The 23,277-nt window shown below is 43.2% G+C and overlaps 1 protein-coding gene and 1 long non-coding RNA gene across 5 annotated transcripts in view; one reads left to right on the forward strand and one right to left on the reverse strand.

Moving 5' to 3' along the window:
• The window catches only part of LOC141148372 (uncharacterized), a 96,543-nt gene extending 78,379 nt beyond the window's left edge, over positions 1–18,164 (forward strand). The window contains exon 3 of the long non-coding RNA XR_012245196.1: positions 16,942–18,164. This is a non-coding gene — a long non-coding RNA (uncharacterized lncRNA). The remainder of the gene's footprint in view (positions 1–16,941) is intronic.
• LOC141148371 (uncharacterized) overlaps positions 1–23,277 on the reverse strand; it is a 133,524-nt gene that overhangs the window by 108,851 nt on the left and 1,396 nt on the right. For 2 of the 4 annotated variants that reach the window (XM_073635789.1, XM_073635790.1), the window contains exon 2: positions 21,453–21,591. Coding sequence is in view for 1 of the 4 variants with exons in the window: in XM_073635788.1 (XP_073491889.1) it covers positions 15,144–15,236 (93 nt within the window). In the remaining 3 variants the exon portion in view is untranslated. Of the gene's footprint in view, positions 1–15,143; positions 15,261–19,663; positions 19,750–21,452; positions 21,592–23,277 lie in introns of those variants that run through there. The other 2 variants (XM_073635788.1, XM_073635791.1) reach the window with 2 other exon arrangements.

Raw genomic sequence — 23,277 nt, forward strand, 5'->3', positions numbered from 1 at the left:
ACTACTGTACATTGTAGCAAAGTGTCATTTCTTCAGTGTTGTCACATGAAAAGATATAATAAAATATTTACAAAAATGTTAGGGGTGTGCTCACATTTACTGTATATATACATACTGTATATATATATATATATATATATATATATATATATATATATATATATATATATATAATAAGATTGGGGTGATCAGACTCAAACGGTAGGTGCGTTTTCAGTGAGTACTCCAGTACAAAACAGTATTTTTAAGGGCCTGGTAGCCCACTTTTATTTAAAAGCACAGAAAAGTTCACAAAGACATCAGTAGCCCATGTAGGGGGGTTCCACCATTGCTGTATCTTGCACACTCAATACTTTAGCCTCCTGGCTTACATTCTTGCCATACGGCTGATTCAGGCCTCTAGCCTAGGCCTTAGGTCTGCTCCTCAGACCCAAAAGTTTCCCAGAGTTAAGCTCTCTCCTAGCGCACTCCTGATCAGCGCCTTGCTGCTCTGTCACCAAGTACGTCGGCCTCCTGCAGACATGCATACTCTGGCTGCCCCTGCAGCCTCTGACTCCTCTCAGAGGAATGGGAGTCCACCTGACTCCCATGCACAGATTTCCTGTCTGTTGGGTGGAACCCTGAGCCATAGCCAGGTCACAACTAAATAGCCCAGCACACAGCTGTGAAATCAGCGTGCCTTTCCCTCCACAATCTGGCGTATACCAGCAATCAGCACAGGGTCCTACTGCCACAATATATATATATATATATATATATATATATATATATATATATATATATATATATATATATATTTATATATAATGTTTGTGGGTTCTAAGTATATTTTAAAAAATTGAGATTTGAGAAGTGTTATGCCTCGTACACACGATCGGATTTTCAGCAGACAAACCTTAGGCTTATGTCTAAAGGTGTGTGCCTGGATTTTGTCTGTACACAATTTTCGGTCAACAAGCACGAACGTAATGACGTACTAGACATGGAAGGAAGTTCAATTGTCAGGCGCCACCCTTTGTGCTCCTTCTGCTAATTTCATGTTAGTAGAAGTTTGGTGAGTGTTGATTCGCAGTTTTCATTTCGCACTTTTCAGTTTGTTTCTGAATGGCCGTTTGTCAACCAGCCATGTTGCGGAATCGGAGGAGATAATGTGTTATTTATTATTGGCCTTAGAGTTATTGCTTTGACCCAAGTCCAGTCCAGGAACAGGAGGAGGAGGATTTCTTGGACCAAAAATTGGTTGCTTTATTAATCGTGACCAATTATGTCATATGCCTTTGCTGCGGGAGCTTCAGGAGAATAATCCAGATGTTTTTTGGAATTATCTCCGGATGACGGACCCCTGCTTTCACCAACTCTTGGCATTGAAGCAGGACACATGCATGAGGCTTTTATTTTATTTTTTGGTTGAATAATAATTTAATTTGTTATATTTTCTATATTTTTGGATGCATAGAATGCACTTTTTGGTTAAGTTCTATTGGCAGATAGCATGTCTCATTTGTTTTCTTTTTTTAATGCACAATAAAAAAATTGTGTAGAATAATACTTGGCTATGTGTTTTACTTCAAATGACGGTTTGGGAGTAGGCAGTTATATTTAAAAAATACAATGTAAAATTGACAAGAGACACCAACATAGTTGTATCTTTGATCTTAAAAACTACGGGATAATGGTGTTGTGGTAACTTGCACCAAAAAAAAAAAGAAATCAAGCATAATAATATTATTCTTGATATCACTAGAAAAAAAAAGCCTTTGAAAATGTGTTTGCAATAACTCCATCAGTATCACCAGCAAAGCAGCTTCATTATTATCCCATTAAAGAAGAAGAGAATTGTGCGCTGCATTTCGAGATTTCATAATTTGCCACGTCGCGAATGTTAATTCTCCATTACGAGCGCTAGTTTACAAGACCGGCTGCTTCTGGCTCGTCCTTGCTTCTAAGCATGCGTGTTTGTACTTTGGACTTTTGTCTGATGGACTTGTGTACACATGATCGGAAAATCCGACAACAGACATTTGTCCGCGCAAAATTTTAAAGCCTGCCATCGAACATTTGTCCGCGAAAATCCAACAACAATTGTCTGATGAAGTGTACAAATGGTCAGATATTCCGCCAACAGCCTGTCATCACACAATTCCTGTCAGAAAATCCGATCGTGTGTACGAGCCTTTAGATTTGGCCAGGAGCTGAAGTGGTTAGAGAAGCAAACAGACCTAATAATGACATCACTGGGTCTAAAATAAGGTATATAATGAAAATGGAAAAGGTTTATTTATAATGTCATTATCATGTTGATGAAGGGGAAGGAAGGAAGCATGAAAGACAAAATATTAAAAAAAGAAGCTTCTGATTTAAGTACGTTTTGGCGCCAAGACATTTGAAAGATTGACATTTGATCTTCACCGGTGTTGACATTTTAGTACATGAAGCCTGAATGAGGAAAAACCGGTCCTTGTCTGCAGAGAGTGAGCAAAAAACATGTTACAAAACAAGTTTCATCTGTCCTGTCTATTTTTTTTACTTTAGTTTTTTCCTCTATGGAACTTTATTTTCTCACTCCTGCAGACATGTTGTGTTTTTTCTGCATTTTTGTCACATTTTTAATTCGTATTTGCCAGGGTTTCCATTCAGTTCAACTGCACCAAAAATGCAGCAAGCAGGACTTGCAACTGAAAAATGCAACTGAAACAAAATGCAGGGGACAGGTGTGAAGAGTTCCATAGGATGTAAAGGGATGCATTTTTCATGTATTTTTCTTCAGATTTTTTCTTTTTAATGAAAAACTGATCAAAAAGTGGTCAGTGTGAAAGGACCCTGAGGAATACATACCTCGTAAAGGTAAGTAAATGTACCAACAAAGTACATATCCCTGTACTAGTTATTCTTCTGGCTGCCTTCAGTCTGGCTACCAGTAATACACTTCCTGTCCAGGAATGCTGCGTCCTTGTCACCTTCTGCATTCTGATACTTCCACACCTCCCAACATTTTGAGATGGGAATGAGGGACACCTACTAGCAAATGTATGTAGGCATAGGACACGCCCCCTGCCACACACCTTAAATGAGATTTAACCAAAAAAAAGATACAATTCAAAAGTGCTTTTTTTACCACTACTATTCCTTTATATTGGCTTTTAAATTTGCAAATGCAGCAATTTAGAATTTGGATGTACAGTTTAGCACTGGGAAACACTTTTTGAAAGTTAAAAAGTGCATTTTATATACAACTATATAGATCAGAGCAAAATGAGGGACAAATGAGGAGGAAAGAGGGACAGAGGGACATTGCTCCAAATCAGGGACAGTTGGGAGCTATGGATACTGTACATCTTCTGTAAAACCCTAAATCTCTCCCATCTCCTTTTAATAGAGATAAGGAGAGGAGGACATGTTTGTAGTCCAAATTAAGAGAGCAGCCTATGATGACAACACTGCTCCTCCATGAATACAGTACAGGAAGTGTTGTCACCTCGGCTCCTGTATACAGCTGCTATAGAAATGGTGTCACTTGTCCTAAGCTGGTAATTCAGAGACTTGGTTTGCTGTTCTGTTGACAGTTCAAATTTCCCGTTTCCGCAGCAGCCGGTAATAGGAACAGGGAAAAGTATAGATGAAGACCAGTCACGTGTAGCATGCACCCCTCTGTCCTTGTCATTGTGTAATAATATAATTATAACAAGACCCTGCACACATGTAAACAGCGATCGCACCATGTGAGGTATCACTGCGAACGTCAAACTGAGAGAAATAATTCTAGCACTGAACCTTATAAGTAAATCTAAAAAGGTAACCTGTAAAGTCTTTTAAACATCACCTATGGATAATGTAATGTACTGTAGTTTGTTGTTGTTCCACAGGTGCGCCCAATTTTAAAGTGTGACATGCTTGATATCTGTTTACTCAGCATAACATCATTTTATATGTTACTAAAAATTGGGTATTATATTGTGTTTGCGTGCACTAAAATTCATTAAAATGTATGCTTTCTAAAAAATGTGCGTTTGAAAAACCGCTGCACAAATACCGTGATATACTGATGAGTATAGCCTGTTTGCAAGTGATAGACAAAGATAATGCATCATTTTAAAATTAGAGTTAAATGCTGAAATTAAAAATAAAAGAATGCCCAGCAATCATTATTATTATTATTATTATCATACAGGATTTATATAGCGCCAGCAGTTTACGCAGCGCTTTACAATATAAAAGGGAGACAATACAGTTATAATATAATAAAATACAAGAGGATTAAGAGGGCCCTGCTCAGAAGAGCTTACAATCTAATAGGGTGGGGCAGGTGGTACAAAAGGTTGTAACTGTGGGGAATGAGCTGATGGAAGTGGTAAAAGATTAGATGAAGATGTGATAGGCTTTCCTGAAGAGATGAGTTTTCAGGGATCGCCTGAAGGTAGCAAGAGTAGGGGATAGATGGACAGGTGGAGGTAGCGAGTTCCAGAGGATGGGAGAGGCTCTGGAGAAATCCTGGAGACGAGCATGGGAGGAGGAGATGAGAGAGCTTGAGAGCAGGAGGTCATTCACTGCGTGAATTGCACAGTGAATTCTTTATCAATGGAGCCCTAGGGGTAAGAGCGGGGCCATCTTTAATGCAGGGCAAAAGGGGAAGCTGCCCTGGGCCCATTCATTGTTGTGGGGCCCAAAGCAACTGCCCCTTGAGTCCACACTGCTCACAAATACTTGATAAGTAGATTCGAGAGGACCCAAGAAAATGTTTGCCCAGGGTCCAATCAATATAATAATATAAAGACGGCCCTAGGTAAGAGTTACATAGTTACATAGTTAGTAAGGTTGAATAAAGACACCAGTCCATCCAGTTCAACCTGAGTGAGTGTGGGTCTACAACCCTGACCCTTGTCCCTAACCCTGAACATCGCACACTCACATCAATCCCTACCCTCAATCCAAGGTCCCCATTCATATACTAGAGCCAATTTTGGACAGAAGCCAATTAACCTACCAGCATGTCTTTGGAGTGTGGGAGGAAACCGGAGTACCCGGAGGAAACCCACGCAGGCACAGGGAGAACATGCAAACTCCAGGCAGGTAGTGTCGTGGTTGGGATTCTAACCAGCGACCCTTTTTTACTGCTAGGCGAGAGTGCTAACCACTGCACCACTGTGCCGCCCTAGAGTGTTTCCTGAAATGAATGATCTCTGTGTAAATCCTGTCATTGAGGTTACTGATTGTATAATTAAACTTGGTTGAAGCCACGCTCTTTATCTTTTGCTCTATTAATATGATACCATAATGAAGAATGCTGAGCAAGCATTCCATTTGGGGTGATATAAGGGCTGGTTCACACTAGAACACATACACTCCCGTACATTCTGGTTTTGACAGCCCATTCAGTTCAGTGGGCTGCAAAACACACAGGAACACGCATGTAATGCAAGCATTACTTTACAAATCACGTCACACCAAACCACATGTTGCCATGTGGTTTGGTGGCCGCAAATGTTCTGCATTTGTGAGATGCAATTCATGACACCTGAACATGTCCTGCGTGGGCAGTATGATCACATGTGGTGCAGGAAACACGAAGGGAATGTGTCTTTCCAGAACCGTGTTCTAGTGTGAAATCCAGAACTCTATCCAAAATTTAAAAAAAAATAAAAGATTGCCTTTAGTTATAGGTTAACATTTGGTTTTGGAATGAATGGATTTTCCCGACCAAATACCACATACACTGTTTCTACTCCTTTGAATCTTATCATCACTCCAGTCGAAACTGAACATCTTATTTGTTCCCACTACTGATTAGAAAATGGAATGAAGGTTCTTAAAAGGAAAACATGTTAAACACAATTCTACTAGTGTATGGCCATCTTAAAGCTAAATCTTTTATTTTTAGTTTTGAATAGAATATAGAAGATTTAAAACTTTTTTTTAGCTGTTTGTGTCTCATTGGGGAGATTTCCTTTCATTTAATGTCCCTCAAACACAGCATAAGGTGTGTAGCGCTGGTAGATTTTCCAATCTACCGCTTATAGGTAAATTTAGTGGGTTATCTGTTTATACATAGTCAGATTTGCCTCTGTTCCAGTTTGGCTGCGTTGCGTGTAGTTTCACACTGTGCCTGTGGGTGTCGTTGTCACCATGGGTCGGTGTTGGAAAGGCAACACGTTGAATCGTATGAGAGCTCCTCTGTCCCGGAGATAACTTGGTGGAGGTGGTCCTCCAAGTTGCATTCTGGGAGAGGGTATTTATGGGAGAGAAGCCATGTTTAAGGGTCTTTTTCGTTCCACCTGCTAACACAGGTATGTGTTAGGAGTGCTACCTTGTGGTCCTCCGGCCAGGAGGACCACGTTGCTGCAGCGTGTGGGTGGGCCCAGAAGTCTGTCTGGGGCCTACTACAGCGCCGGTGGGAATGGTCCTGTGCTGTCTGTCCTAAGGAAGAAGCTGGACAATTGAGAAGATCCCAGGGGAGGACCCGTCATGGAAGGATCATGCGGAGTGCTGGTCTGGAGAGGGGCCTGGTGACTCAATTGGAGGACGCATCTTAAAGTTAACCTACCACATAGTACTGCCGGGTTGGCTTAAAGGTTCTGGTACTGTGTTTGCTGTTTATCGAAAAACATTACATCCTGTGGCATTGGATCGTACGGGTTTTATTTCACTCAAGTCTGTGGCAGAGACTTTTTGTTTATGCTACGTACCGGCTGCTAGGTTAGTGAGAGAAACCTATCCGGGTGGGCAAAGATTTAATTCTGAACAGAAAAGTACATTCATCCCCAAGATTTAAATTCCTTAATGCTACACCAAGAAAAGGTATTTGAACTTCCCTGCAACTCTTCTTCTACCTCTTTCCTGCTACTTCTTCCAGTTATCTCCCATTAAAGCATTGGAAAAAATACTCAAGTGACTGGTGCCTACACTGTCTGGTATTAGGCTCAACGGGACCCTAGACCCGGTACTGGTGAAATTGCAGGTAACAAAGGTGACGGCAACAGCCCGCTTTAAATCAGCAGCTCCACCGTGAGTTATTTCTACAGGTGTAAAGAGAGATCAAAGTTTGATGATCCCCCCTTAGGCTGTGGTCAGTAGAACGTTGTAAGTCATTGAAGATTTCCCCTCTATTCTTGTTCTGCTGGAACATTTTGGATCTCCCTTCACTTTCTGTCTCAGAGACATCAGTGGCCACGACAAATAAAGAAGATGAATCTCCCCAGTGGGGACACAAACATCACTAAAAACCCAAGAGTGGGTTTCAGCCCTCCTATACTCCATCCAAAACAACAACAAACACGTTTTGACTTTACATGCACTTTTTTTTTTTAAATCTTCATTATTTATTAAAGCTTTCAAACATTACAACAGATCAGCAAAACAAATTACATTATCTGTAGATTCACGTTATTTCTTTACAATACCACTCTCTAGTTACAGATAATCTCCAGAATACTAATTTTTTTTAACAGAAAAGTTTTTATTGATCTCTAGTAGAGATGATTTGCATTATACAATACAATTAGTGAACATAAAAATAATAACATCGAACAGATGATATATCAACAAATATTACAGTACTGTGTAAGACATATTAACCACCACGTAATTTACACATACTTCTTTATGCATAGAATCTGATATACATTCTCAGTACAAGAGGTGTCATAGTTGTCTGTTTTCCCCGAAGGATATACTATCATAGGGACAGACTTTCCTATCCTTTATCAACCATGGTAACAATCATGGTGTTTCTAAAGGGGGTATCCTAGGGGGGGGGTGAGAGGAGTGGAGGAAGAAACTGAAGGGGGGGGGGATCTCTCACATCCTTAATAGGGCCTTAACTGTCAGCCCAAGGACCCCAGATCTTTTCAAATTTTTGGGGGCATTTACGACTCATATATGTAAGTGTATAGAGTGGAAGGGTAGCGTCAATAAGTTTCCTCCACTGCCCAACCGTCGGGGGCTCCGGCTGCTTCCATTTAATTAGGATGGCCTTTCTGGCATAGTATGAGGTATAGAAAATTAGCAACCTTTTGTGAGTATTTGTGGTAATAGTGTCACAAACGCCCAATAAGAGGACATGCGGATCAAGTCCTATGGTTAGATTCCCAATCGAGTTGATATACTGCACCACCTCCCTCCAAAATTGTTGAATAAGGGGACAAGACCAAACTACATGAAAGAACGTTACCCCCTGCATTCTTACATTTTGGGCATTTGTCAGAATGAGTGGGATATATTCTGGCAAGCCTCTGGGGGGTATAGTAGGCCCTGTGGAGGAATTTCAGCTGAATGTACCTATCCCTGGCGGATATCATTAAAGGTATATATTGTTGAATTCCTTTTTCCCAATCATCATCCGTCAGGGAGGGCACATCCACCTTCCATTTATTAAAAAGCTTAGTTCCCTGACCATCAGTCCCACAGGATATCCGGAGGTACAGGGAGGAGAGGATACGGTCCGCGCTGGCTGAGATAAGAAAGCGCTCCACCATGTGTGACTCCAAGCGAACATCAGTGGGAAATTGGGCTTGTATGGTGTGTCGCAATAGTAGATAATGAAAAAACATCTTCGCTGGAAGTTGGAAGGTGTGTTTTAGCTCATCGTATGATAGGAGTCTGCCTGCTGGCATAATATGCTGTACAATTTTTATTTTGTATCTCGCCCAAATAGCCGGGTCAGTGATAGATAGGAGATGTGGTAGCCTAGGGTTGCCCCACAGTGGTGTATAGGGGGAGATAGCATTAGGTGGATTAAGTTTAGCTGTCAGTTGTTCCCAAACCTTAATCGTGGTGCGCATAGGGACAGTCATCCCAACCTGTGCCCTCTGGCCCCTGAACACCAGGTTACTCAGTGCCGAATATGACTCCAGGATGGCTGCCTCTAGGTTAACTGATACTGATGTGTTATTACGTGATTGGGTGAACCACCAGCTTACTGTTACCAGCACCGCTGCCCAGTAATATTGCTTGAAGCACGGCAGTGCCAATCCACCTGCAGAGAGGGGAAGCTGTAAAGCAGTTTTAGCCACCCTAGGGGTCAGTCCGGCCCAAATGAAGAAGTTGATCACCTGGTCTAGTTTTTGGAAAAAGGAGTTGGGGATGGGGACTGAGGTGTTCTTGAAGACATATAGAAATTTGGGGAGGAACGTCATTTTGAGAAGGTTAATCCTCCCTACTGGAGTCAAAGGAAGAGACTTCCAAGTCAAGAATCTTGTGAGTTCTTGTAAAATAGGATAAACATTATCCGTTAGGTAGCAGGAAGGTTCCTTCTGTACTTCAATACCCAAATATCTGAATTTAGAGACTGGTTGTAATGGTATATGGGAAGGAGGGAGAAGGGGTGGCGAGGTTAGTGGGAATTATATGGATTTAGTCCAATTAATACGTATCCCGGAGAAGGATCCGAACCGGTCAATAATCAGCAGGGCCTCCTCCAGGGAATCCGAAGCATCAGGGAGATAGAGGAGGGCATCATCTGCGTAAAGGGAGATCTGTTTCCTCAGTGGGCCCACCTCTATTCCCTTTGTGGCCGTAGATGACCTAATGAGAATGGCCAGGGGTTGGATTGCTAGGGCAAACAATCCCGGAGACAGTGGGCAGCCTTGCCTAGTTCCTGTGTGGAGATTAAAGGGGGATGAGAGTGTGCTATTAGTTCTGACTCTAGCCGTGGGATTGGCATACATTAGTTTCACCCATGAGATGAATTTGGGTCCAAAATTAAACCTCTCTAATACCTGCCAAAGGAATTCCCATTCGACCGAGTCGAAAGCCTTCTCGGCATCGAGAGAGGCCACCACCCCAGGGGATTTCGTGGCCGTCGCATGGGATATGTTCGTGTATAACCGACGTAGATTGATGTCTGTACCTTTCCCTGGCAGGAAGCCTGTCTGATCTCCATGAACCAGAGAAAGAATGACCGAATTGAGACGATTTGCCAAGATTTTAGTAACTATTTTTGCATCCACGTTAAGGAGCGAAATGGGTCGGTATGACTCACAAAGCTCAGGGTCCTTGCGTGGCTTAGGGATTACTATGATCACAGCTTCCGACATAGATGGTGGAAGACTCTGAGCCTCCAACATGGGTAAGAGAAGCTCGTGAAACTGTGGGGCTAGGGCTTCACTATTAGTCTTGTAAAATTCGACCGGTAGACCATCTGGGCCCGGTGTTTTGGCAGGCTGGAGCGATGAAATCGCCAGTTGTACTTCTTTAAGAGTAATTGGTGCATCTAGCCTGGCACTGTTAGCCTCTGATAAAGTAAGGAATTCTACCTGAGCCAAGAAATCCCGCAAAGAGTCTGGTGTGTAGCAGTGGTGTAGCGTGGGTTGTCAGCACCCGGAGCAAGGCAAGTCATTTGCGCCCCCTAACCTGTGGACTTTTAGAACCTAAGAAGGGGGGCTCAGGGACTGCTCTGCTGCTGCTTACGTGCTGTGGCTGTCGAAACACAAAGGATTTCCCCACTCACAGCCTGAGCCTCTGATTGGCTGCCTAATAATAACCCAGATTTAAGGGTTGTGCATAATATTTAGTGCTAGACATGATACAGAAGATGGTCAGAGACTGCAGACATGATACAGGAGATGGTCAGAGACTGCAGACATGATACAAGAGATGGTCAGAGACTGCAGACATACTACAGGAGATACAGTCAAAGACTGCAGACATACTATATGCAGGGCTATTTTCCTCAGATAATAGGTGCAGGAACTTAACCATGCCGCAACCACAACCTAACAGTGGGAGAGTCTTAATGGGGCATTGTTAAATACCACTTATGCATTCTGCACAGAGTGAAGAGTTCAGGAGTTTGCTACGTACAGAATGCAAAGATCAGGAGTGTGCTATATACAAAATGCAAAGATCAAGATTGTACTACGTACAGACTGCAGAGTTCAGGAGTGCACTAAATACAGAGTGCAGAGTTCATGATTGTGCTACGTACAGATTGCAGGGATCAGGAATGCATATCTCACAGGACAGTTTACAACCCCCTTCCAGTACAGAGCTCTCCTTCCACTCCCAAATCATCTCTTCCCCACCAAAAGCAACTACAACTTACAGTAGGAGTGCAATTTTAAGTGGAGAGAGGGGTCATTAGTGCAAAGAGAGGGGATAGGGGATGACATTGGTGCTATGTTAATGGGGCATTGGTGCTAAATGGGGGGGGGGCAATGTGCTAATTTCTAACTTGGGGGAGAGTGTAAACATTGTTGCTAAGTGGGGGGGAGGGGGGCATTGGTGCTAAGTGGGGGGAAATGAGGGACATTTGGAATAAGTGGGAGAAGGGGGACATTGGGGATAAGTGGGGGATAAATGGGAGGAGAGGAGGGACATTTGGGATAAGTGGGGGGAAAGGAGGGACATTGGGGATAAGTGGAGGGAGAGGAGGGACATTGGGGATATATGGGAGGAGAGGAGGGACATTTGGGATAAATAGGGGGAGAGGAGGGACATTTGGGATAAGGAGGGGGAGAGGAGGGACATTGGGGATAAGTGAAGGGAGAGTAGGGACATTGGGGATATATAGATAATCAGGGTTATAGTGTCCAGCAGCAGGACTCCTATCACGGATATTTTGTCTTTATAATTTATTCATTCACCAATTATCCACCTAGCGCAATTCTTTGTTATAGCTATATTGGGGATATATGGGAGGAGAGGTGGGACATTTGGGATAAGTGGGGGGAGAGGAGGGACATTTGGGATAAGTGGGGGGAGAGGAGGGACATTTGGGATAAGTGGGGGGAGAGGAAGGACATTTGGGATAAGTGGGGGGAGAGGAGGGACATTTGGGATAAGTGGGGGGAAAGGAGGGACACTGGGGATAAGTGGGAGGAGAGGAGGGACATTGGGGATAAGTGGGAGGAGATGAGGGACATTGGGGAAAAGTAGGAGGAGAGGAGGGACATTTGGGATAAGTGGGAGGAGAGGAGGCACATTGGGGATAAGTGGGAGGAGAGGAGGTACATTTGGGATAAGTGGGGGGAGAGGAGTGACATTGGGGATAAGTGGGAGGAGAGGAGGGACATTTGGGATAAGTGGGAGGAGAGGGGGGACATTGGGGATAAGTGGGAGGAGAGGAGGGACATTGGGGATAAGTGGGAGGAGAGGAGGGGCATTGGGGATAAGTAGGAGGAGAAGAGGGACATTTGGGATAAGTAGGAGGAGAAGAGGGACATTTGGGATAAGTGGGGGGAGAGGAGGGACATTTGGGATAAGTGGGGGGAGAGGAGGGACATTTGGGATAAGTGGGGGGAGAGGAGGGATATTGGGGATAAGTGGGGGGAGAGGAGGGACATTGGGGATAAGTGGGGGGAGAGGAGGGACATTGGGGATAAGTGGGGGAGAGGAGGGACATTGGGGATAAGTGGGGGGAGAGGAGGGACATTGGGGATAAGTGGGAAGAGAGGAGGGACATTGGGGATAAGTGGGGGGAGAGGAGGGACATTGGGGATAAGTGGGACATTGGGGATAAGTGGGAAGAGAGGAGGGACATTGGGGATAAGTGGGGGGAGAGGAGGGACATTGAGGGTAAGTGGGAGGAGAGGAGGGACATTGAGGATAAGTGGGGGGAGAGGAGGGACATTGGGGATAAGTGGGAGGAGAGGAGGGGCTTGGGGATAAGTGGGGGGAGAGAAGGGACATTTGGGATAAGTGGGGGGAGAGGAAGGACATTGGGGATAAGTGGGGTGAGAGCAGGTACATTGGGGATAAGTGGGGGGGAGAGGAGGGACATTGGGGATAAGTGGGGGAGAGGAGGAACATTTGGGATAAGTGGGGGGAGAGGAGGGACATTTGGGATAAGTGGGGGGAGAGGAGGGACATTTGGGATAAGTGGGGGGAGAGGAAGGACATTGGGGATAAGTGGGGTGAGAGCAGGTACATTGGGGATAAGTGGGGGGGAGAGGAGGGACATTGGGGATAAGTGGGGGAGAGGAGGGACATTGGGAATAAGTGGGGGGAGAGGAGGTACATTGGGGATAAGTGGGGGGAGAGGAGGGACATTTGGGATAAGTGGGGGGGAGAGGAGGGACATTTGGGATAAGTGGGGGGAGAAGAGGGACATTTGGGATAAGTGGGGGGAGAGGAGGTACATTGGGGATAAGTGGGGGGAGAGGAGGGACATTGGGTATAAGTGGGGGGAGAGGAGGTACATTAGGGATAAGCGGGGGGAGAGGAGGGACATTTGGGATAAGTGGGGGGAGAGGAGGGACATTTGGGATAAGTGGGAGGAGAGGAGGGACATTTGGGATAAGTGGGAGGAGAGGAGGGACATTTGGAATAAGTGGAGAAGAGGGTGATGCTCTGTGTATGTGTGTAGTGTAGACTGTAAGTGTAGTTTGTCCTATGTGACTGTGTTATACATGCTGAGTGTCACATACCACAGCGAGTGACCCAGAGATGTCCGTCATTACATGTTGGGTACAGCAGCACACATGTCCATGTAACAGCAGAGGACCTCTGAGCAGCATGCTGCATGGACTCATTGGACTGGAAGCTGCTCAGTGTCCTGAGTCTCACAGCCAATAGGAAGCCAGGAAAGTATGCATGCACTTCTTGTGAGGAGAGAGGCAGAACTCACAGTGCTGGCTTTGCCTTGGAGAGGATGATTAGCTGCAGTAAGGGCTGCTCCCTCGTCTCACCTGCTATTTTTTTGCTCACCATCGATCTGACCTCTGTCTGCCACAACCAACTGGGAATGATTCAAGTCCCAGATGATGCGGTCAGGAGGAGAGGAGACAGAAAAGAAGATAGCAGAGGCAGGACTCCAAGAGCATTAAGGACAGGTCAGCTCCACGCCTCAAATGACCGCATTCACCCATTTACAGGGCGCCGCCCACCCAACTGACATTAAACATGGCGGCCGGATCGCAGGGGACACAGTATATAGAAATTAGGATGGCGGAGCCAGAGTGACACACACTGACATGGGATTGCGCCCCCCCCAAATGTTGCGCCCGGGGCCTCCGCCCCCCTCGCACCCCCCATGCTACGCCACTGATACGTGGTATATATTCTGTGTTGTGAAAGTTTACATATTTATTTTTTATCTTTTAGCTAGCAAAAACAGCAAGATCATGGAAACTAAAATAAATGAGGGTAAGTAAGGGAGACTTCTCTTTTACCTCCCTCTTTGATCAAGTTCTGCCATGAGAGCAGGAGCACCTTTATCGATGGTCCGGTCCTAGATGTTCCCCTAATATGTAAAGCAGTGGATAAATGCAAGCGAACCACCAGATACCTAATGCTGTTTTTGACTGCCTGTAATAGGGGTCAAAAAGTTCCGGTGAGTGGGCTGTGTGCTTGTGTGTTGGTGAAGAGGAGACACTCAGGGTCACATTCGGTGTGGAACTACTGTGGTGTTTTTTGGATTCACTTGGAATTTTTAAAGGACACTATAACTATATTGTTCGTGTTAACTACCTTAAACACATTTCACTGGAGTTTGAGCACTTTATGAGAATGTTTACAAGTTTGTGGAAGTGAGAGCGCGGTTAATAACTATATTGTTATTTACAATTTTTCAGTCTATTCATTAGCTTTATAAAGAGCAGCTCTCTAACCTATGTGTAAGGTTGTATTTTAGTATTTTGTTTGTTTTTTGCTTTGCATTTTTGTATTTTTAGCAATATCACAATTCTTAACTGATGCATAGATTTGTGCAGGTCTAGGATTGCATAATTCTATTAATTACAAGTAAGAATTGCGGACTAATAATGACTTGATGAGTTGAATTGTAGATTTGCACAGGGGTTGATTTACTAAAACTGGAGAAAGCAAAATCTGGTGCAGCTCTACATGACAGCCAATAAACTTCTAACTTCCGCTTGTTCAATTAAGCTTTGGTAAAAAAAAAAACTGGAAGCTGATTGGTTTCTATGCAGAGCTGCGCCAGATTTTGCACTCTCCAGTTTTAGTAAATCACCCCCATAGTGTTTTTAGCATTAGGAGTAATAGTAATAGTGATAATAGTAAATAATTAGATAATTAAAGTAGAATTCCGGGATATCACTAACTAATCTCAAACACCCCACCCCCTTCTAACACCTATACTAACTAACAGTGCCAGCCGGTGGTTATTTTCTTTGTTGGGGGGCGGCAGCAAACAGTAACACCCCCCCGGTCCGTCCATCCGTCTGTCAGTCAGTCGGGTCTAATGCACTTACCCTATCTAGGCAGCGCTTTTTTTCCATCCCTGTAGATGAGGAGACACGGCCACTGTACTCCAAGCCACCCTTGGGCCCTGGACTGCCCCTCATGGTTCTGTACTGTTGCAGTATGTTGATGATTTTTTGATTTGTAGTTTTTCAGAGGAGGACTGCCGAGCTGATAGCCTATCTTTATTGAAATGGTTACATGTATGTGGTCACAAAGTGTCTAAGAAAAAGTTACAATGGTGTTAAATAAACAGTTGAATATTTGTGCTCCCAAAAGGAGAAAGAAGAGTCAGTCACAAAAGAGCTGCGGCTCTGATGGGTCTGCCCCGTCCACTTCACAGGAAGCACATGCTCACCTTCCTAGGTATGATTGGTTACTGCCGCCAGTGGATACCCGACTGCTCTTTCAATGACAATATATTGAGACAAGCAACCCTCTCTGAAATGTCTGATACTGTAAAATGGTCTGATGAAATGTTAAATGCTTTTGCCATGTTGAAATGTGCAATGGTTACCAGCCCCAGCTTCGGCCTCCTTGAATATGGCAAAATGTTTCACTTGTTTGCCAGAGAAAATTGCAGAACCATGGCGGGAGTACTGGCCCAGGAACATGGTGTGAGACTGCGCCCTGTAGTTTTTTTGTCAAAGATGGTCCCGCGTGACTCAGAGGTCTAGCGTCCTTTGCGATGATGGTTGGTGGCAACATCTTTCACTCTGGGACACGACACCACACTTCAGACCACCAACAATGTGTCAATCTTGTTGAAAAATGTACATACACAGCACATGTCTGCTCAGGGGTTGAGCGGATATGAGGTGATCCAATCCAAAATTGCACATCAATTATGCTTCTCCCACTGCAGGCCCAGCACCAATTTTAAACGCCCTTTTAGGATTAAAAGGAGAACAGGATGAGGTCGTGCCACAACATGACTGCATAAACCTCATTCACCAAGACACATCCCCCAGGTCTGATTTATCTTCCACAGCACTACCAGAAACACAGAATGTTTTTGTGGATGGTTCTTGCTCTAGGCTATAGTACACTGCAGAGCACACACAGGCCAACAGACAGAGATAGCCAGGGAAAAATGGCTGACCTTGCTGCTAAACAAGCTGCTATCTCACAGACAGCAGACATCCAAATTGCTATGCTGATACCTGACCTATCCCCATTTGAACAGTCACTTGCAGATCTCCAGGATTATGCATCAAATTATGAATTAAGGGACTGGAATGGAAAGGGTGTGCAGAGAGATCCAAGGGCTGGACTTCTCTGCAAAGAGGGGAAACCATGTATACCAACGGCAAGTGCATTCACAGTACCACGGAATAGGCCACGCAGGTATACAAGTCACAGCTGATCTCACACACATGCCCAAACTAGGCAAAAGACAGGAATATCTTTTGATAATTGTGGACATGTTCTCAAATAGTCCAGCTTTTATAGCCAGGGTCTGCCAGGACTTGGTAAAAACTCTCAAGATAGAATGGAAGTTTCACATTCCCTACCACCCTCCAAGTTCAGGAATAGTAGAAAGAATGAATAGAACAATAAAAGACAAGATAAGAAAGGCCACAGGAGGAACCTTTGCCAACTGGAGAAAGGTCCTCCCAGCAGTCCTGGCAGAAATAAGTTTTTTGAAGTTTTGATGGGTAGACCTTTCACCACCCCATAGGCCAGAGCACCTTTAATGGTAGAAAAGGGAGATTTAGACTTAATACAGGAAGAATATGTAAGAAAACTGGTTGAAACATTGGATACAGTCAAAGAAATGTTGCTCGCACCTCTCCTTTTTCTTCACAGGAAGCTACTCACCTCTTTAAGGAGGGAGACACCGTGGTGGTCCAACAGCTGAACAGAAATAACAAGCAAGAGTATCCCTTTGGACCTCCTACCACAGCGGTTGCAGTGACCAGATCATCTATCCTGGTGGAAAACTGCCAGTCCTGGATCCATGTCAGCCTAGTGAAAAAGGTTGCCCAAAGCCCCAAGAGCAGGAAGAAGATCCTAAACACAGGAGGCCCTCAAGCAGAAGTCCAAGCAGATGAAGGAGGAGTTCCTGGAAAAGCAGGTCCGGCCAGAGAAGATGACCTCGCTTATTTCACCACAGACTTCTGGCAAAGCATTTTGCCTCCTGTTATGGATCACCCTGATAGTGTTCCCACCCATTTGGATCATCACTAACTGTATTTACCACCCTGAAGATTTGGGTGCCAGTAAAAGTTTTTGTGGGAACATACATACACAGGAGAACATTACAGTGATACAAGTTAGAAACAAGAGGATAATTTTGCTGATAAAATGCTTTTGCTAAAATTTAAATATGCTTATGCTCAGAAATCAGGATTTCAGAAATGTTGGTTTTGTAGCAAATTGCACCCTAGCACTGTTAGGATACCATTAATGGCCATGCCTTAGAATATCACTGCCTTTTTTTTAAAGGAAAAACTCCCCTTGATCTCATAAAAATCAGTAGAAGAACAAATAATACCATTACCTTTCACATTATTAGTAGAAGCCATAATCCTATGTGGTGTTATAACTTAGCAAATTCAACTAGAAATGCTCACACTTGTAGTATGTATTATCAGAAACAGACTGATTGCACCATCGTGACAAGGAAGTGAGATCATACAAATATGATCTAAGAGGGGATTGTAAGGATATTTTAGCTTGCTGTCCACCATTTTTAAAGACTATCCATTTTAGAATAATATGTATATGTGACGTTTATGAGAAGTTACGTTTCAATTTCTTATAAATGGCCTGACTTCTTTTAAATGATGTGCTAGCCCCTTTCCTGTTAGCCTTTTCCTGTTGTTAGTTTCGATATGAGAAAATAGGGCGTTATATTGTTTTATACATGTACTCAGTAAATTTCCACTCTTGCTTGCTAGATGAAACATCCTGTATGTCTGTATCTTTACCATATATTAATGAAAGGGTTTAACTTTTGTTGTGATGTCATTTTGGTTAAATAAGTGGAAACACGGAAATAAATTGAGCAGATCATTCTGAGAACTGCATGTCTTGTGTGCGTGTCATAACTTTCATCAGAATGGTCTCCAGATCTGAATGGGTTTGAAGGAACACTCTAGGCAGGATATCATACAAGGGTTCACTTGCTTTTAGAACATCCCTACACCCCATCAAATATCAATCAGTTCACAGCTCACTTCAAATAAATAAATTAGATAAGTTCAAAAAGATAATAGCCAACAGAATATAAATGTGCATAAAATTGCAAAAAAATTGCATAAATTTCATGTGATAAACACACTAATGATGTGTATACAAGTGTGTGTGAATTATATAAATTCAATAGATAAAGCCACCAGCACATAAATGCATGAATGTCTTACAAACAGGAAGTCAGCAGGCAATAACGTTTTTTTCCAGCAAGTTCAGCAGCCTATTACAGAGCAACTACAGAGCTCAGAAGAACATGGATGGCAATCTTGGTGAAGATAGGAGATCAGCAACAAGGACATGGAAAAGAAAACTTTGGTCGGAGTTCTGCTTTAATGGCTGTGTAACCCAAAATTATCCCAAACAGGGGGGGACCAAGAAGAAAAGCGGGGCTCAAAGGATATGTGGCCGGCCATCCAGGTGCACCTGTTGCCCTCCATACGGCTGTTCCGAACCATGGAGCGGAACGCTCCCTCAGTAGGTGAGCCGGCTAGCCCCACCGGGGGATGACAGCGGGCGTGACGTCCGGGCGGAGTGACGTTTTTGTTTTGTTTTGTAAGTCCATACATGTTTCATGTTCCCCATGTCTGTGATTTTTTTGTTTTTGATCAATCTAGGTATTGATCAATTTTATTAGGGCAGGGTTACTCATTGGTAATGCTCTTGTACATATCTCCATGTTTTTCTATTTTGTACCAATAAATATTCATTCGCATTCATCACTATTATTGTGCCTCTCCTTTGAGCCTCGCTTTTCTTCTTGGTCCCCCCCTGTTTGGGACAATTTTGGGTTACATGTGTATAGGGGTTGGAGGGCAACCTTAGTTCCATGGTACCGAATTCATACTGGTAAAACAAGCCTCACTATACCTCATTTGTTTTATGTTTAATGGCTGTGTGTTGAGTTTTTTTGAGAGGACAGCAAATTTACATTGTTATACAAGCTGTACACTCACTACTTTACATTGTAGCAAAGTGTCATTTCTTCAGTGTTGTCACATGAGAAGATAGAATAAAATGTTTTACAAAAATGTGAGGGGTGTACTCACTTTTGTGAGATACTGTATATTGGTAAGAAATCACCATAGGCTTAAAGAACTCAGGAAACTGTTGTGGTGTACTATTGAGTGTCTGAACAAATTTATATTGTTATTAAGCTTTTTACTAATTGCCGTAATCGGCTGGAGGCACTGTCTTTCAACTATATTTATTATTCAGGCACCACCCTTTTATTAATCATTTACAATTCGCCAAGCTCGTCCTTTTTATCTAATTACATATTCCCCAAATTTATCACAATTCGATTTTAAAAACACACACACTCACGACAACTCACCTTCGTCTGTACTGTTACTTTCACTTCTCCTGAGCTATAATCACAAAGCTCTTACCTGTTCTGCTGATAGTTTCGGTTTCCTGCAAAACCCTCAGGAAATAAAAATCTGTTGCAACACATCCAAAAGCCGTACAGTAAGAAATGGAGCTGTTAATTATATTAAGTGAATTCTAAGCTTCCACGTATTACTGTATATGGCACTGAAAACAATATTAACCGCTTGCAGACCACCCCACGTATATGTGTAGCACACCCCCGTAGGGACTGCTGATAACCTGGATCCCCCACTTCTGCACAGCCAGGCACACAGAATCTTCACAAGCACCCCAGAGACAGAGAACAGTCTGTAACTTTATTTTTATATTTTATTAGGGGTTTCAACTTGGATAGGGATGGGATGTTATGGGATGCCCACTTTAGGTGAGAAAAAAGAAAAAGGTGCGTGATCTAACACATAGATCAAAATGATATAGTTTATTCTAAACAGAGTAGATGAGTACAAAGGAATTACTACGTATTCATGAAACCTAGGTTACAAAATATTAATTTAAAACGAGTTAAGCCCATGCAAGGGCAAACGCTCAATGGTAGGTTAACGTGTTTCGAGGGGTTCCCTCTTCCTCAGAGCCTTGGAAAACAAAGGGAGGTCTGTATAGTGTGGTATGTTTACATAGAGAGGAGGGGCTGAGTGGGAGATGTATCACATGATGGGTGATGTATTCTGCTTGTCTCTAGTGGTATCCACATCCCAGTGCTCTATATAAAACAAATACAAAATATATATGTGTAGGTAGGTTGTAGATGAAGAGACACTTAGTGTCTGTAGATGAAGAGACACTTATGCCCCGTACACACGGTCGGACTTTGTTCGGACATTCCAACAACAGAATCCTAGGATTTTTTCCGACGGATGTTGGCTCAAACTTGTCTTGCATACACACGGTCACACAAAGTTGTCGGAAAATCCGATCATTCTGAACGCGGTGACGTAAAACACGTACGTCGGGACTATAAACGGGGCAGTGGCCAATAGCTTTCATTCTTTTGTTTATTCTGAGCATGCGTGGCACTTTGTGTGTCGGATTTGTGTACACACGATCGGAATTTCCGACAACGGATTTTGTTGTCGGAAAATTTTATATCCTGCTCTCCAACTTTGTGTGTCGGAAAATCCGATGGAAAATGTGTGATGGAGCCTACACACGGTCGGAATTTCCGACAACAAGGTCCTATCACACATTTTCCGTCGGAAAATCCGACCGTGTGTATGGGGCAATAGTGTCTCTTCATCTACAACCTATTCTATTTTATTTGAGAATCAATCCTGATGTACTGACGGCCTATTTCATTTTTGAAAATTTCAGGACAGTACAAATACCCCCAAATGACCCAGTTTTGGGAAGTAGACAGTCCAAGGTATTTAGTAAGAGGCATGGCGCGTTTTTTTTAACCACTTGCTGACCAGCCACCGTCGTTTCCATTTTTTATCTAACTGCTGCATCTGTTCAGTGCACACATATGACATATGACACATATGGGAGCTATGACCATAGGCGTGTGCAGGGTGTGTGCCGGGTGTGCCTGGGCACACCCTAATCAAGGACCCAGCATTTATGGCAGAATCAATTGATATTCTCTGTACTTCCTGAAAATTAACTATGCATTAAAAAAAACAAAAACAAATGCAGCCACCAAATCTAAGGACCGGTAAGATGCAATATGTCACATTTCTGTTCTTGGGGTTAGATACACTTTAAATTGCAGTTATAAGTGCAGATTGAGCTCTTACCCCTTATAAGATGAGGGGAGTGATTTGACTTCAGTACAGATGGTGTCACTTATCCCGAGATGGTAATTCAGAGATTTGGTTTGCTGTTCTGCTGACGGTTCAAATTTCCCGCTTCTCCAGCAGTATCATGGGATTCTTACTGTTGCAGCCAATAGGAACAAGGAAAAGTAGACACGAAGATGAGTCACGTGTAGCATGCACCCCCTGTCCTTGTCATTGTGTAATAATATGATTATAGCAGCACCCAAAGCTGAGAACTCGACTCCATCCTCTACCTGAAATCAGTAAGCCCAGGTACACATCGCCGCGATTTGACATGCCAGACAAATCGCAGCCTATTGCCGGCAATGGCACTGTCCCAATCGGTGCAACGCCGACTTTGCGGCGCCTCAACGATTTCAAAAAGTAGTACTTTTGGTGACTTCGGAGGCGAATTCAATAGACATCTGTGCATGACGCTGCACAGATGTCTTTCAAGCCGTACCCGATGTCGTACTAAAATGTGGCTTTGAAATTGTGCGAGTTTAGATGTAGTCACACGATTTCAAAGCCTCATTCAATGTGAATGAGGGCAAAAGTGAAGGCTAAAATGAACTTAACTGCTACAGATCACTCCATGTTAACCTGTCATTGTTAAAGAGGAACTCAAAGCACCTATAGAAAACACATTAACCACTTCACCTCCCTGAATGTACTACATAAACCTAGAAAGTGAAGGGTTTAAAAGAAGCTTGTGGCTGCAGTAGCAGATATAAGCTCCGAGTTGTCATGTAAAAGTGATCCAGGTGGCTATATAGCCAACCCACCCGCTAATCCACCCTCTGTGGTTCCTGGGCTCTCCAGCTAAAACATCCACACATTTATGCCCTGTACACACGATCGGACATTCCGACAACAAAATCCATCGGATTTTTTCAGACGGATGTTGGCTCAAACTTGTCTTGCATACACACGGTCACAAAATGTTGTCGGAAATTCCGAGCATCAAGAACACGGTGACGTACAAAATGTACGACGAGCCGAGAAAAATTAAGTTCAATAGCCAGTGTGGCTCTTCTGCTTGATTCTGAACATGCGTGGCACTTTGTGTGTCGGAATTGTCCACACACGATCGGAATTTACGCGATCGGATTTTGTTGTCGGAAAATGTTATAGCCTGCTCTCAAACTTTGTGTGTCGGAAATTCAGATGGAAAAAGTCCGATGGAGCCCCCACATGGTCGGAATTTCCGACAACAAGCTCCGATCGCACATTTTCCTTCGGAAAGTCCAATCGTGTGTACAGGGAATACGAATGAAAATTTACATACTTTCTCTTATATGTAGTTTCTATATCAACAGCATCACTTAGTGCCCATAATTTTTTCCCATAAATATCTCAATCAGGTTAAAACTCTCTAGGTTCACTAGGTGGTGCTGATAAGGGGGCTATATATATATATATATATATATATATATATATATATATATATATATATATATATATATATATATATATATATTGGAGAAAATAAGTTGATTTTCATTCTAAATATGTGGATATTTGTCACATCCATACAATGAACATTTTCTACATAAACCCCTAAGTGTTCTTTGTATTCAGATTTTTCCCTTTTTTTTGCATGTATATGGTTGGTATTTCTGCACTATCACTATAAGGGGTCTATTTACAAAGGCTCCATTTAGATTTGTGCGACTTGTCATGTGCCTTTGGACACATTAAGTCGCAGCCCATGTATTTTAATTGAAACCAATCTATGAAATGAGGACCGAGACAGCAGCTGGAGCTGTTGGGCTCATTCTCACTGCTGGAACGATCGGGTTCA

The sequence above is a fragment of the Aquarana catesbeiana genome, linkage group LG06 (assembly GCF_042186555.1).
Source record: "Aquarana catesbeiana isolate 2022-GZ linkage group LG06, ASM4218655v1, whole genome shotgun sequence".
In the NCBI taxonomy this organism is placed as follows: domain Eukaryota; kingdom Metazoa; phylum Chordata; class Amphibia; order Anura; family Ranidae; genus Aquarana; species Aquarana catesbeiana.